Source organism: Artemia franciscana, chromosome 18 (genome assembly GCF_032884065.1).
Source record: "Artemia franciscana chromosome 18, ASM3288406v1, whole genome shotgun sequence".
Classification (NCBI taxonomy): Eukaryota; Metazoa; Arthropoda; class Branchiopoda; order Anostraca; family Artemiidae; genus Artemia; species Artemia franciscana.
This window is the reverse complement of record NC_088880.1, coordinates 22,316,645-22,333,263: the sequence shown is the minus strand read 5'-3', so window position 1 is coordinate 22,333,263 and position 16,619 is coordinate 22,316,645. Positions and strand designations below refer to the sequence as shown.

The window sequence follows — 16,619 nt, the reverse complement described above, 5'->3', positions numbered from 1 at the left end:
TTTATCCTAGAGCTCTTGTTTATTCTCTTCAATTTGAAATTTTGAAATTTGAAATTCAAAATTTGGAATTCTCCTCAATTTGATTCTCTTCAATTTGCAATTTTCTTTTGTTCTTCATAGCCCACGAAACAAAACATTTATTTATTCCCCTCTTATTTATCCTAGAGCTCTTGTTTAGACCTCTTATTTATCCTTGGAGCTATTGTATACGCGTATTTGTTTATCTTCAAACATCCTTTGCACGCACATTTGTACGTGCGTTTTTATCTCTGGCTGTCGTACTAGAAAATTTAAATTGACTGTCAATATGCAAAAAAAAATCATCTGATGCATATTCCAGTATATATTTGTCCTATGTCGATCAAATGTTATTTTTCTAATGTTGGTAAAGTTTTGCCAAATTGTACTAGCTATTTGAATTATGATTAGCTTTATTGACAAATACAATAGCTCCAATTAAGTTCATTATCAATTAATGAAGAATGAATGAATAATTTTGAAATCTTATTTCATGCTTAGATCCACGTCTTAAATATGTTTCAAATTAAGTGATGCACATGTTCTTGTCTTAAAGTGGAAAGATATTGCCTAATTGACTGTACTTTTCAATTGAATGTGGTTTATTGAACCTGAAAGATCAATAGGTGTTCCAATAAATTGCCTTTATATATCCATGACAACTACAAGTGTAAAAAAAAGTCTCATTGAAAGTCCCAGTGAAAGCTCAGGCTTTCACTGTTTTCGTTTTTAAAAAAGGGGAATTAGTTCAAGATATTTTGTGTAAGCTCCTCTGTCTTTTGGGAATTTATATTTACCGTTTAGCATTCTGTATAGATATAAACGTTACATATTGGAGATAGCAAATAATTAAAGAAATAAGGTCTTTATAAATAGCTTTTAGAAATTGACAACAGAAATCGTTGCAATAAATAAAAAAGCTGAATAAAAGGTGAACATCTGGGTAAAGGCTTTGTTGGCAATTTAATTAAGAAGTAAAAATACTGGAATGACCTTTACCTATTATAAGTTGGACAGATTGTAAATAACTTAAAATGGACGGTAAGGTTTACACTAACTGTTACAATGCACTCCTTTAATGCACTGTTGGTCCATGTTTGGAAGCTACGGCTATGAGTTTCACGAGTAGCGATTTTTTACGAGTAGCCATACCCTTAGCAGTTCTTGAAATATTGCAAACACGCTCCTTTGAGCACCGGAATACACATAGTCTTTTTATTGAATTAAACATCCCCCTCATCATATCATGAAATTATCGACTAGCATTATCATGAAGTCATGAAGTAGTAGTAGTAGCAGTAGTAATAGAAGCAGTAATAGTAGTAATTGTAGTGGTAGCAGTATTAGTTGTAGTGGTAGTAGTAGCAGTAGTATTAGTGGAAGTAGTAGTAGTAGTAATAGCAGTAGCTGTTGTTGTAGTCGTAGTAGCGGTAGCTGTGGTAACTGTAGCATCAGAAGTAGCTGTCACATTTGGAGTTGAAATACTAGTAGTGATAGTGGAAATCTTACGAGTAGCGATCTTTTCACGAAATTATTTTTAATTGTAATTAAGAGATTTGGGTATTGTGTGTTTGACCTTTTCTAATTTCCTACTCCATAATATGAACTATATTGTGTAGCTTTTTTGTAAATTGCTCACTGTTCAGCATACCCTGTAATGATTGCCAAATAAAACCATTAGGATGTAGTTTCTTCTATTTATTTTTGTTTCTCTTCTTCCTTAATCACTATTCCACAGATCTTTCCTCTGTTTCTTCATGGAAAGGAGTCGATTTCCGGATATTTATCAAGAGATATTTTATTGCGCTTTGTCACTGTTGTATATTTTAAAAAAAATTAGTAATTTATGAAAATTCAGGAGTTTTTGTGTAAATTTTTAGGGCTTCTTAACTCACGCAAAGCTTCCAATTTAGGCTGAAATTTCCTTAGGAAAGCCAATTCAGGCTAGAACTGATTATTTGTAATGAAGCCTTGTGTGAAATTGCAATAAACAATTTTATGTATCATAAAACAGTCTTTTCAATCATTTGTTTTGATTCTGTTTTAACCCTTCGTCTTTCTAAATTAAAACTATTCAGTAAAGAAGTTGTTGCATTTACTGCAGAATGAACATTTTTCTTATAGAATATGTTCAATAGAAAAGGGGAAAAATTCAAGAATTGGTGCCTGAAATTTCTGAAGAATGTTAATTGTAAAAGTACAACCAATGCACTGCAGAATCTTGTGTGCTTTTGGTAGTTTAATACTAATATACTAATATGGAGTTTTATTCTCAGGCTTTTTGTTTTTTGTTTTGTTTTTTTTGTTGTTGTTTTTTTAATATAATCCTGCTGGACTTTATCAGATTATATAAGTAAATAATTACATTATAATCAAATAAATAATAAATAATTAACTGTAATTAAATAAATAATTAGATTGGAATATATTTATATATATATATATATATATATATATATATATATATATATATATATATATATATATATATATATATATATATATATATATATATATTTATATTTATATATATATATATATATATATATATATATATATATTATAAAATAAATATATATAAATATATATATAACATATATGAAAAATTATATATAACATATAAAAAATGTAAAATAAAAAATTTAATATAAAAACCTGTTGAACCTTATCCGATTCAATGACTAGCTTAAAAACGACCAACTAATTATTGAACTCTAGGTGTTCTATGGATAATTTTGGCATCTAATGTTTGTAAGAATAAGTGTGTAACTGTTCTTTCTTTTTTTATGGCACTTGGTATTAACCAAGTGACATATAGCAATCGCAAATTTTGTCAGTCTGTCTGTCTGTGTGTCTGTCGGTCCTGGTCTGTTTGCTACTTTAGGAACTTCCAGGAAAGCTAAGACGATGAAATTTGACAGGCGTATCAGGGACCAGACCAGATTAAATTTGAAATATTCTTTTTCTCGATTTGACCATCTGGGGGGAGTGGGGGGCTGGTTAATTCGGAAAAATAGAAAAAATGAAGTATTTTTAATTTATGAACGGTTGAACAGATCTTAATGAAATTTGGAAGTTTGGAAGGATATCGTGTTTCAGAGCTCTCATTTAAATCCTGACTGGATCTGGTAACATTGGGGGGAGTAGGGAGGGGGAAACCTAAAATATTGGAAAACACTTAGAGTGGAGGGATCGGAATGAAACTTGGTGGGAAAAATGAGCACAAGTCCTAGATACATAATTGACATAACCCGGACGGATCCGCTCTCTTTGGGGTAGTATTTGATTTAGAAGGATATCGTGTCTCAAAGCTCTTATTTTAAAAACCGACTGGATCTGTTGAGTTTGGGGGGAACCTAAAATCATGGAAAACGCTTAGAGTGGAGGGATCGGGATGAAACTTGGTGGGAAAATAAACAGAAGCCTTAGATAAGTGATTGACATAATTGGAACGGATCCGCTCTAGGGGGGGGGGGGGTAATTCTGAAAAATTAGAAAAAATGACGTATTTTTAACTTACGAAGGAGTGATGGGATCTTCATGAAACTTCATATTTAGAAGGTTCTCGTAACTCAGATCTCTTAATTTAAATCTCATCCGGATCCGGTGCCATTGGTGGGATGGGGTGCGGTTGGGCGGGGGGGCCGGAAATCTTAGAAAATACTTAAAGCGGAAATATCAGGATGAAATTGGATGGGAAGAATAAAAACAAGTCTAAGATACGTGACTGACATAACCGGACTCCCTTTGGTGTGGTTGGGGGAGGGGGGTAATTAGGAAAAATGAGGTATTTGTAACTTAAGAACGGCTGACCAGATCTTAATGAAATTTGATATTTAGAAGGATCTTGTGCTTTAAAACTCGTATTTTAAATTCCGACCGGATCCTGTGACAATTGGCGTGTCAGGGAGCTGCACAAATTGACTTGATAAAGTCGTTTTCCCAGATTCGACCATCTGGAGGGCTAAAGGGAGAGGAAAAATTAGAAAAAAATGAGATATTTATAACTTACGAGTGGGTGATCGGATCTTAATGAATTTTGATATTTAGAAGGACATCGTGACTCAGAGCTCTTATTTTAAATCCTGGCCGGTATTAAGTCTCTGATTTTCCTTTTAAATCAATCTATTGATTCTTATAATTTTGTTAGAATTCATACCATATGAGCTCTTGGCTCTTAGCTCTTCTTGCCTCGTCACAAGTGCCATATGAGTTCTTAGCTCTTGTTATTACTAGAAAAGTAAGGTTGTAATTTGAGCCGTGAAGATACCAAATTGGTTTCGTGCATTAATCAAGTAATCGGTAAAAATTAAAAAGAAAATATATTGTCATATCCGATTATAGTTCACCAGCTGTCTGGCGTTCAAAAAATTGTCCGTGCTTTATTTTATCTTTTTCCTTAATATTCAACTAGAATTTTTTTATTTCAGTGTCAGCTGCTTTCGCCAAAGCACCTCTCCTTAGTGGACAGAAGCGTAATAACACTGGTGCTGTGGCTACAGACAGTGCATCTTTTAAAATGAATCACCTTTCAAATTTTTGCTTACACCTTTGTGAACCAGTAACACTGTCAGTGATGATATCTTGTTTATGTCAGCTATATAATATTGTACGAGATGAAGTTGGCAATGAAATACTGGTTGAGTACCCTGGGTTCTGGCCACCAAATGTACCTAAGTAAGTGTTAACTGTTCATCCGAATCACTTGAACTACCTTAGTTAAAGAGAACTTAGAATGATTAATATGTTGCATCTACACACATTCAAGCATAATCTAATCAAAATTAGAACTTCACAATAATTTAAAATAAAAAGCTAGTGGTGGTTTTGAAAGCGCTCAAATATATAATTATGACGGTATCCGCAGCTAACATGTTATTGTTCTCTTTAGAGAGGTTGATGTTGAACAGGATTTTTAACTGATTACCTTTCTTTTTACAGTCCTTTTGGCTACTATTCGATAGCTGTCTTTGAATTATTGTATTCTTTGGTCGATAGAGCTCTAAAACTGCATCCAAGAAATCACACATGGCTGAAAATAATGGGAGATCTAGATTTTAGTAAGTTTCCTTTTTTTTTCTTTTTTTTTACACAAAACATAAATATTTTTTTTTCTGAATTCAACATTGATAAAAAAAAAAAAAAAAAAACGTCTTATAGAGGCATGAATAGCTACTTTTAAGGCATTTTACCTACATCTAGCACAACAGGGAGGTAAGCAGGGGGACATTTGTAATTCACTTATTTTTGGGTAAATATTTTTCCCTGAAAATTTATTTATCACTAAATTGGTGGTGAAAACCAATAATGTGGAACTATACCTGGATTTTTCCATCCTGGATTTAGTTTGGACTAAAAAAAATTTAGACCTACTGTAAAACCATATCGGATTAGCGAGTAGTTTTATCAAAACAATAGAAAGTGAGCAAATTATGTGAAATTCTAGGAGCTCTCTGGTGTTTACTCCCAGTAAACCTACCGACAAACTGATGACCTTAATCGTTAGAAAAGACTCGAGTGGGCTTGCGAGATTTGTTACATCAAGAATAAATAGACTTTCTTAAAATTAACTATAGACTACGTATGCTATGTTTTCGAATAGAAACTTGATTAGGCGAATTGTGTCTTCTTTTTTTTACTTGTAGCGCCACTGTTTTTGTTTTAGAACGCTATTCTTGAGCTCTAAAAAGCTGGTCCGACGTCTGAAAGCTATTACTAGAGCGAAGCTAGAGCCACCCCACAGAAAGTGGTAGGCCAGCCGTGCATGTTCTGTGTAAAGTAGCTGGCGGGCTCGCAGATCAAAGGCTCAAGAGATAGCAGAGTCTGACGCTCAAGTTATTTCCCTTTGTAGGGCCGAGCAGTAACATATGTTTTACGTGAATATTATTCTGAAACACAGTTTTGAAAAATTTTTGTTATGGTTTTCTGAAAAAGAAATTGTACTATTTCACTGAATTTTGGGTGAGAAGAAAATTCGGTGATAAATTGGATTCTTCAAGGGTAACCCCTCCAAGGTTCTTCTCAACCCAGTGTCATCTTATTGCTGCTTATGGACAATCGAGGAAAACCAAAGCGTTTTTCAGTAGAAAAAAAAAAACTATAACCTCACTTCTTGCCAGAAAAAGGTCGGAAGCCGGCAACACAGTGGTTTTTTAATGTTGGGAAGGGACTGCTCCTCTCGTCGCATCTCAATATAAAACAAAAAATACTAAGCAAGAAAGCAAGAACAACCCCTTGTCGAACCAATATTAATTTAATCAAAAAGCCGAACAAACTCAGGAAAAATGACACCCATCGATTACAATTGATAACTGTTTTCAACTTATTTCATAAGAAGTCAACATGGTAGACATAATCATTGACCGATTGAACAGTTTTAAGTATTCCAATGGAAGTTGATTTCGCTATTTAGCCTCTTGTTAAATTGGGTAATTTGTAGTACCGTAGAGCATTGTATTATCGGAAAGATAATACAATGTTCTTCAGAGTAGGACATAAAGTTGTCTTGAAAAAAGTTTACTTTCCTAACTGTGGTAATTTTGTCACCATGTACAGCATCAGCAAAAAATGGTTTTATTTCTTTATTTTAACTACTGGAAATTTTACAAACTTCGCTTACACTTTTCTGTTCCGTTTTACGATTCCCATACCAAGGGAAAATTTCGAGTGAGCATTTCTTACTACTTCGGAGCTGCAACCCGCTGATGACAACAAAAAAAAGAGAGAAAATATAAACAGCTGTGGAAGCAGCAGTAGTCTTTCGTAATTCAATAGAGGTTACTATTAAAGTAAATCACGCCCTGAAAATTAATTTTCTAGATATACACAATCTAAGCTAAAAATTAAGATAGAATGACTTACTTTTAGCCTGGACTCTGCAAAATTGTTGAATTTTTGTTATATAAATCTGCTATAAGAAATGCGATAACTTTCTGATTGAAAATTTGAAAACACCAACTAAACACAGAGCAAAATGAAGCTCGCAAATAATAATTCTGAAAAAAAACGTGTATTTTTGGTTAGCTCTACATTATCTGTCATAATATCTTGGCAATTACATAAATTTTAATTCGGGCTGAAAGCACCAAAAGCTATTTTATGTTTATTCTGATGTTAATAGTGCAACAAATTCTATTTTGTATCTGAGACAAAAAAAAAATTGTCATGTCATGGCATCTGCACTTTCAAAATGTCAAATTTGATTTGGTGTATTGTAGCACTGAACCCTCCAATATTAGAAGAAAGGAAATACATACACTTTTGGTGCGAATAATGGAATGACATTTGTTTCAGATATGAGGCTAAAATCACCATGTTTAACTGGGGATATCAGTACTTTGAAAATGATGAGCTAGACATGGTACACTTAAATACTAAGCCCTTCAATAGTGTAATAGGGGAAATTCGTCTTCAGTCGCTAGATACTAGTTCGTTGTCTACGTAGTCGATTTTACCTCGTAACTATATTCAAAAAGATGGCATTATGATTGCCTTATTCTTCCTCTTCTCCTTTGTTTCAGCTCAAGATCGGTATAATATGGCAATGCGATGGTACATAGAAGCATGTATTAGCTCAAGTGATTGTTTCAGTGTTCCTGTTCCGAAGACAGTTATGGACGAGGCACTTCTTAGGAGAATGATCAAAGCATGTCAGAAAATGCAAAAATCAACTGAGGTAAGTGGAGATTTGAGTGGCAATAGTGCCCATCTAGTCCCAGGGGATGATTGAATTGGGTCGAAGGCTTGGTATTTCCCCTTTGCTTGGCATGTTGGGCCAGTGAAGCTTATTTTAATTTATTTAAATGAAACTTATTAACCCCCCATTGCACTTCCTGGCTGAAGGGCCAAGAAACGGAGATCAGCAACGCTGGTAGGGACTGTAAAGTCTAATACCGTATCCTTTATTACTCGGTAGCTTTTCTTTACTAATTCTTTTTATTTGTAAAGCCTTGAACCACAATTTTTTTTGCGTGCTTAAGAGAGTCGATGAAGCTGTTTGAAATTCTAGCATAAATGCTTTCCCATCTTAAAATGCGAATTATTTTCAATACCTTATTGTGCTAAATTAGAAGCGGTGAGCCAATAATTTGAGATTTTTATTGGTTTGCTAATGATTGGATAAAATAAATGAATGAGTCAATGAATCGATTGCCGTTATATAAGGCAAGTTCAATTTTTTTCATGAATGAATTCCAATGACAAGACCGAAAAAAATTTGGCATGAGGGATATCCACCCCCTCCAAAATATTCCTAGGGATGTGGTCCTAAATGAAATCAAGTTAAGTTTTTCGTGTGTAGATTCTAATGACAGGGCCGAAAACAAAGAGGCATAAGGGATACCCACCTGTTCCAACTATTCCTTGGGATGTGGGCCTAAACGCTTGTATGTGATCTTTTTGATGTTTTCCCTTATTTTCTGTAGTCAATAGTTCTTGTGTCCGAACTGTGCAGCCTTTAAGCTTAGACGTTTTATCTATGCAAGATTAACCTTGTTGAATTCACCTTTCCCCCGCCCTCACTCCGCCCAACAGTGTAGGTGTCAGTCTCAATGGAACCTAGTTTACTGCAGGTGGAATTGAATGACATTTTTTATTAAAATGTCACAGTGTTAAAATGTTTAATTAAAATGTACTTGGTCGCGCACATTCAATCAAACAACGAGTAGCTTTATCCTTAGACAGTCGTCCTCAGCATTTCGAAACGCCTGCATATCAGAATCATGCCTGATCACTGTAATTGCTGAGTCCTTTAAGCATCCGAGTTTTAGGGAAAAGATTGATCTTTCTTACTAATAATGCTACTTAGCTTACTGAAACTATCCGCCCGGTCTACTTAGCAATAATTCCCTACCTAATCTCCCACTAGAGTCTCAAAGACTCTGAAAATTAATTCTGTTGGTCCATGTTTTTACCTTGGATTTTAAAAATAGACATAACCTAAAATTAGGAAAATCTACTTTTCCATCTGATAGGTTGCCACAGCCTTTCATTTGCTTTCTTAGGACAAACTCCATAAAAATTTTGTGGGGAGGGAGACCCGTCGGTTAAACAAACTCCAACAAAGCATATATGGATGCTGAGTGAGGGGCTTCTATCTAGTCCCACAACAAGCAAGTAAACAAGTGTAAGTATGCAATTGGGAATCTAAAATAGTATTGCCTATCATCTGATTCCACATCAAACTAGCCACTAGCATCGCTTCCTTTCTTGTTTGTGGCAATAATAATTTCGCCCATAGCACTAATCACTTTAACATATTTATCTAGTTTACCATATAAGGTTGAAGGTTTCACTAAAGATCTTTTGTTTATTGAATCAAATGCCTATTCGTCCATGATGTAAGAATCTATAAAGGACGAAAGAGATTGGATGATTCTGATGCTACCCAATTATTAAGCCAATCTTCTAGCTCTGTGCAGCCCTTTCCTAAAGGAAAAGCCCTTTTCTGATCAGCCCTTTTCTGTTCTCCCTTTCCTAAAAACACACTGTTCTTCTTATTGAGCTTTGTCCACGTAATTTGCTCCGTGCCAAAGTTAAGCTGATGATTCTGTAATTTCCTAATAAACTTTCCACCTTCCTTGTAAAATGGTGTAATTTAACTTTCCCTTGAATCACTTAGAGACTGCCCGTTTATCAAAAATAAAATTTGTTATTAATTTTCAGCATCTTGTTTCTAAGTTCATCTGCACTATTTCAAAAACACATAGCCTACTGCACTATCGGGACCTGTAACTTTTGAGTTTTCAGTATTTTCGCATATTTTTACGATATTTTACGATGTTACATTTTACGCTATATCCTATGACTTTATTGTAGTTTAACATGGCAGTAAAATGTTATTTTCATCACTTCTAATCACTCTCCTTATCAGTAGGCCTAATCGAGGCACTGTTCCTATCTTTAACTGGTGCTAATCCGAAGTCGATACTTTTTTCTACGTTTCTCTACTTTTCAATGCAATATATTACTATTACTCTGCCTTGCCGTATCTTCCAAATCTATATCTAGGTCTTGGTTTCCAGTATCCTCCATTTCAAATGTTGTGACCTCTTATACAAAATCGAAGTAAATCGTACCAAACCGAAACCTTTTTTGGTAATTTTTCTAGATGATTTTCTGAATTTTCCTTCCAAAAATTAGTCGGCTACTTCACGAACTGTTGTACTAAAACCGATTTCCTGATCTCATTTGCCATTTTACAGCCGTTATTTCTTAAGCCTAAGATCAGTTTAAAAAGCCACAAGAATTTTTTTCTAAAATCAAATTTTTGATCTTTATAGGCTGTCGTTTTAACTCAGTTTTGGAGTGTGAGTGTAACTCAACACCGTTCAACTCATCCCCTTTTAACTCAGTCCTCATTCGATGCATCATCCATTTGCCTAGCCTAACGTTTAACTAATTACCCAGTACAAAGGGGGTTGAGTTGCATTGGATAAATGAGGGTTGAAATGAAGGGGGTTGGTATGCACGAAGTTTGAGTTAAATGGAGTGAGTTGATCAGGGTTCACTTGCATGGGAACTCAGTTTTAAAGTCTCTATGAGTGGGAGTTGTATTCAAGGGTTTGGAAGGAAGGACGAGTTGCGGTTCCTACACTGACGGACAGATCATTTTGCTAAATTCCGTTTTTTTTAAGACCCAAAATCAAACTAACAGCTGAAATGACATTTTTTTAATCTAAATATTTAGAAAACTTAGGTTAATTTAAGAACCTATTAGTCAAACAATGTCCCTAGGATTAATTGTTTGATCTTTGCAGGCTGCCATTTTGTGCCAATTTCTGGAGCCTCCAGATTATGCAGTTGCTTTTAAGTGTTTGCAGGAAAAGACGAGCTGTGACGGTATGGATTCATTGTATCCGTGCATCTGGGATATGGCTATATTGGAATTTCTCACTGCTCAGCACACAAGGAGAGGCGAGCCTAAGAAAGAAGACACAGTAAGTCTAGAATAAAAGCAAATTAAATTATTAATTGCTCATGCTTTATTCATTGATCTCTGACAACTAATTTCATAAACACGTTGTACAAATATAATACACATGCTTAAAACACGAACCCCTTTTAAATGCATTGCAAACAAATAATCTAAAACAAAAGTACGGCTTGAGAAAGTTACCATCGCATAAGAAGAATAAAGGAGCCAAAAAATGTTGGTTGATATAAATCTGAAACTTATAATTTAAAAACAAATGATAATGAAAGAAAGGTAAAAAATTTTAATGAAGGGAGCGATAAAAGATACAAGCCAAAACATTTTGATTTTTGCATCGAGGAATCTTTCTAAACGGGAAAGCACAATGTAAAAAAAAGAGTAAAGCTGCATTTTAAGAGAAACTATATATATAATAGATAAAATGTAGGAACAAGATGCTCTCATCTAGGCAAATCAACTCTTTATGGCTAGGGTGTACAAGATGCGGTAAAATGATGCAGAGGGGAGAGCAATATTCGTCTGTATTCTAAACAGTACAAGGTATGGCAAAAGCAAAATTGTCTTCCGATAGGAGTCTACCTAAACAAAACTTCTATTGCACAAAGTACCGAAAAGAGCATGTAGACGGAATTCCTTTATGCGGCAAAAGTGTACGACATACGGCAAGATGGGCTGTCAGAAAGAGCGAACCCGCACTGTCTCTGCCCTATCTTTTATCATTGTTTGCCATTGAATTAAAACAGGAGTTTCATTTGCTTTTATTGAAAATTGATCATATTCTTATAGAGTTTTTTTTATTATAACATTTAAAGAAATTAAACATGGTCGAACTTTGGAGAATTCAATTTTCGTCGATGTCAGTGCATTTGTGTTAATCCTTTTAATTGCCGTAATCCGACATGTAAATACTCTCTAATGGTGTTTTTTTTTTTTTTTTCATTTGACTCAATTTCATTCTACCTAAATCCATTCCCCCCTATTGAAAATTAAGTGGGTAAATTAGACTTACAGTGTGATGTACTTAATTTTTGTTAGTCAAGTGCAAATGACATTCTAGCCTTTCATGGAGTTGGAGCGGTGGCGACGGCAAGCTTTTTTATGGTATGATATTTTGTATAAAAAATGTATAGCAATTAATTTTCTGTTAATTTTTGAAGAATGCTTTCTTTTTGTCATAGTTTTCTTCTTTTTAAAGTCATTTCGTTTGAATAAATACTAGATCAGTTACCTAAATAATACTTTTAGTTTATGTAATGTACTTAGTTTTCAGTAAAGCGGAATGACACTAGCCGTTAAGGAATGTGAGGAGTGGCCAAATTTTTCTTTTTATGTATGTTTTTTCCTAACCCACCTATTTCAGCTTATTGCTGAAAAATGGTAAGGGTTTAACCTCTGCGGTTTTTACGAAAAACGTGGATCTCAGATCAGATTGATGAACATGATAATATGTTCTGTAAAGCTGTGCATAATTCATACCTGAGACCAAAAAGGATGGTTTTTTATAGGCAGTGACCCAGAGCCTACAGTGTTTCAGTTGAACTGGAGTTTTATAGTCTGTATCGGAGAGGAATATCTGAAGTTATGCACACAAGCTTTCGTTTCATTGAGCCATGTTTCTGCTTTCGACCGAAAAGCAGGCAAGTTCTATCGGGCAGGCAAGCAGACAGGCAGCTTTTTAATCGAAGCTGAACTAAAATCAGAAAGTGTTAAGATGTGGTGCAGTTACCTAGCCCAATCGCCAAAGAAATTAAAGCTTTCATTTTGTTTCTTTCTATATTGGAAAAGTAGCCTGTGGCAAGAAAATCTACTTTTGAACCAAGAAAGATAGATTTTTTTTAACGCTGATTAATAGTCCATGATGAGATGATTAGATTATATGAAATCCTTTGTTTGGTACAGAAGTTCATTAGCGTGATGCATCATTTCAAAAGTTTGAGGGGTTGGCAGCTTTGGGTTATGGAACACATTAGAAACAAAAAATCCATTTGAAACCTTAAAACAAGGGAGAGACCTTTAAGTAGAAACTGGCTGTTTCTACTTACACGAAGAATCTTTGTGATTTATGGTTGGCATCTTTTGCTTGTTAGTTTATCTATCATTTTGTTCTGAAGCTTTGGGGATAAAGAAAGTTTTGCTCATATTTTTCACAGTTATTTCCTTGGTTAAGGGGTTAGAAATCCTTCAAATTGATTTACCGCTTTTCTGATGTCTCGGCCGGATTTGGCCCGGTTGAAGCAATTTGAGGGGGTTCAACTATACCCCCTCTAGTGAAAAGTGATGGGTTTTACGTGCTGATGCCCTAGATATCCTTTTTATAGGTAATTGATAGCAAAACAAGCGTTTCATTAATAGTTTGTGAGAGCACCGTCATGTTTTTGGTGAAAGGTTAAAAACTTGTGCACAACTAGCGCACCTTCTATTAGTTTTCAATACACTTGATGGTAGGAAAAATCATTGTAACCTAGAATTAAGTGATGATTGTAAGAAATAATAAAATGTAACGACGCAGTTCTTGAAAATTTGCAGTTTGAGCAAGGGGCTAAATACTTATGCCGATTTGTTTACATTTTATTTGTTTTAAAACATTTTGATTTTGGATATTATGAGCCTCAGGCTCGTGATCATCATCTTGAGGGGTCCATAAATATATAGATAGATGGACAAGTGTATTTCGAAAGGCCAAGGGCCATATACACAGAAAAATATAAATAAGTAACAAATAAGCAACGAAATCAAAAAACAGTATAAACTACAAGTACGCACGGAAACAGAATTCAACGCGAAAATACCTAATCTAACGACGAAAGAAATTAATCACATAAACTTTTTCTTCTTACTAAGGATTTATCTATATACACTCCCACTTGGAATATTGTGATTGGGTTACTATTTTGAAGAATACCAGGAAGCATAAAATTAATCCCAGGTAAATATTTATCCCGTATATCAAAGAACGTCGGGTATTTCCGGAGAAAATGGCCAAGTCTTCGTCCTCATCTTTACAAAGGGGACAAACATACCGCCTATCAGGACCAACTATCATTTTATTTTTGTCGAAAGTTTTTTGCCTGTTCTGGAAGACAATTCGCCCTAAGCTGAATCCAACGACGTAGAATCATAGCCGGTAAATTAAATTTAAAATAAACATCGTACAATCTAAAGTCAACACTTGCCAATGCTGAATTTCTTGACTCTCTAATATAAATCGTACCTGACTTTCTATATCTGTTGATATGTCACTAGAACAAAGACCATTATCCCATAAGTAAGGCACTCCTCCTTTTTCTGGTAATGATTTAATTTGGTATGTCCACGAGGTTTTTAAACTACTTTTCAACATGTGATCATATGCCGCTCTTACTATTCTATCTTCATTACTCTTAATTGACTTCAACCAGAATCTAAGCATTAAAATAGTCCAACGTAGCTTTAAAGAAAACAGGCCCATGTCACCTTTCAGAATATGTGAATGAGTTGTCTGATGTAACACTCTTTTATAATACTAGAGCCAAAGTGACTCCAGATGCTGCACCGTTTCTCCACCCCATATCTCTGCTCCATATTCTATCACGGGTAAGATTTTTGTATTGAATATTCTTTTATGCATTTTTAGGTTTTCATTTTCCGATAAGATAAAGCCTAAATATTTTATTCTTTTACTTATAATTAGCTCCTTATTATTTAATTTAAGTCTATACTTTTCTTCACCAACTACACTCCTTTTTTAAAAAAAAAATAACAACTTCACTCTTTTCAGTATTCAGCCTTGATTTTTTTTTTTTTTTTTTTTTTTTTTTTTTTTTTTTTTTTTTTTTTTTTTTTTTTTTTCTGCAAAAATTCTTCTATGAGATTCAAAAGCGTCTGTAGATCTTGCGGTTTATTAGCCACCAAAGTGATTTCATTTGCAAATAATAAAAGATATAGTGTTTGGGTCCCTAGGCTAACTTTCGGAGCCCATCTATTCTCTAGAAAGTTAATAACATCATTTATAAGAAATATTAAACAACTTAGGAGAAAGGGCGCTGCCCTGTTTCCCAGTTTAATATCAAAAAGATTTGAAAACCTGTTACCAACTTCTACGATTCCACTCATGCAAATATAATTACTCACTATCAAACTAACAAATAAATGGGGAAGGCCAATTCTTAGCATGGCATCTTTCAATAACTTTTTGTCGACACTGTCGAAAGCCTTATGGAGGTCCGAAAATCCCACATAAAGACAAGTTTTCCCTTTCCATAATTATCTATCAATGCCTTTAAAATAAACACACTATCTGTCGTTCCATACCCTGTCCTGAAACCTCCTTGTTCCTCATGTCTTATATTATTTTTATTTAACCAATTGAAAACCTGGTATCTAATATTTTCTCCAATAGCTTACTTAAAGCAGGGACAAGCGCTATTAAACGATAATTCTCATGACCTTCTGGATTTCCTCTCATAAAGTGGTATAAACAATGATGTCTTCCAAACGCTTGGCCATTGCCCTGAAGTTAACACCTTATTACAAAGAAGAACAAATATCGGCATAAAAAGGGAAAGAAAATTCTTAAATAACTTAATTGGTATACCATCAACACCCACAATAGTACCACCTTTTAAATTCTCAAATACCAACTTAACCTCTTGGCCGTTCACATCACCCACTTTATCATAATCGTGTTCCCTCATAGGAGGGAACACGATCTCTCTGGTATGTGCTACTTCCTAAAGATCTTCACAACCACCTTCCAAATTTTTTTGGTAATCAGGGCATGAATCAGCTTTCGGAACAACCTGGGTATGAACTTTTCCCTTTCCACTATCATTCCTTATATAGCCCCAAAACTTATTAAAATCCTTTTTTTTAATCATCAGCAATGTCCAGTTTCTTCTTATTCTCATACTTTTTTCCCCTTTTTATTAAACTTTTATATTCTCTTCTTTTATCTTTATGTTTAGCCAATCTCAAACTTTGATCTTCTGCGCTTTCACATTCATTCAAGCGATTCAATGAATATCTCAGTTTTCGTTTCATTAGCTTTCAATCCAAATCAAAATTACCGCTCATTCTTTCTTAATTTTTTGACAGGCCATGCGTTACTGTACAGCAGCCCATTATTTCATTTAACCCATGTGCATCTTTTTAATTGTCCTCTAACGCTTTCAACTTATTTTTTACATGTGATTCCAAGAGCTCCCTTTTGAATGCCTCAATATCTTTATCTGTTAAATCATTTCCAATTCGTTTTTCTAAACCTACTTTTCTATTCTCCACATTGTAGAAATTTCTTACTCGTGGAACACGGTCCTGAAACTGCCCAACCTTCATCTCAAGCTTAATAGCTCTATGATCAGATCCAACTACATCTAATACCCCCATATTGATTGATTCAGGTATAAATTGCGTATTGATTAGCGAATAATCTACAATACTGGGAGTTGGACCCGAAAGGCAACTAAACTCGCCCCTACCTTTATCTTTTCCAAATCTACCGTTCGCAATCATCAGACCATGTTCCCCAAAAAACGCCAGGAGCTTTCTTCCCCATACATTTACTTTTCTTTTTTCATCCTTGTTACTTCGAGGTGTTCTACAACAAATTGGGACAAAATCACCTTAATGTGGGATCAACACATTTGGGATCTCAGCCTCCATGCCGGTATAAGCATCAAAATGATACTTT

The 16,619-nt window shown here is 34.5% G+C and overlaps 1 protein-coding gene across 4 annotated transcripts in view; it reads left to right on the top strand.

Moving 5' to 3' along the window:
• Window positions 1–16,619, top strand: part of LOC136038757 (integrator complex subunit 8-like) — a 135,613-nt gene that overhangs the window by 114,891 nt on the left and 4,103 nt on the right. For all 4 annotated transcript variants that reach the window (XM_065722126.1, XM_065722127.1, XM_065722128.1 and 1 more), the window contains 4 exons: window positions 4,449–4,695; window positions 4,960–5,078; window positions 7,539–7,693; window positions 10,776–10,955. In XM_065722126.1, the coding sequence (XP_065578198.1) occupies window positions 4,449–4,695; window positions 4,960–5,078; window positions 7,539–7,693; window positions 10,776–10,955 (701 nt within the window). The remainder of the gene's footprint in view (window positions 1–4,448; window positions 4,696–4,959; window positions 5,079–7,538; window positions 7,694–10,775; window positions 10,956–16,619) is intronic.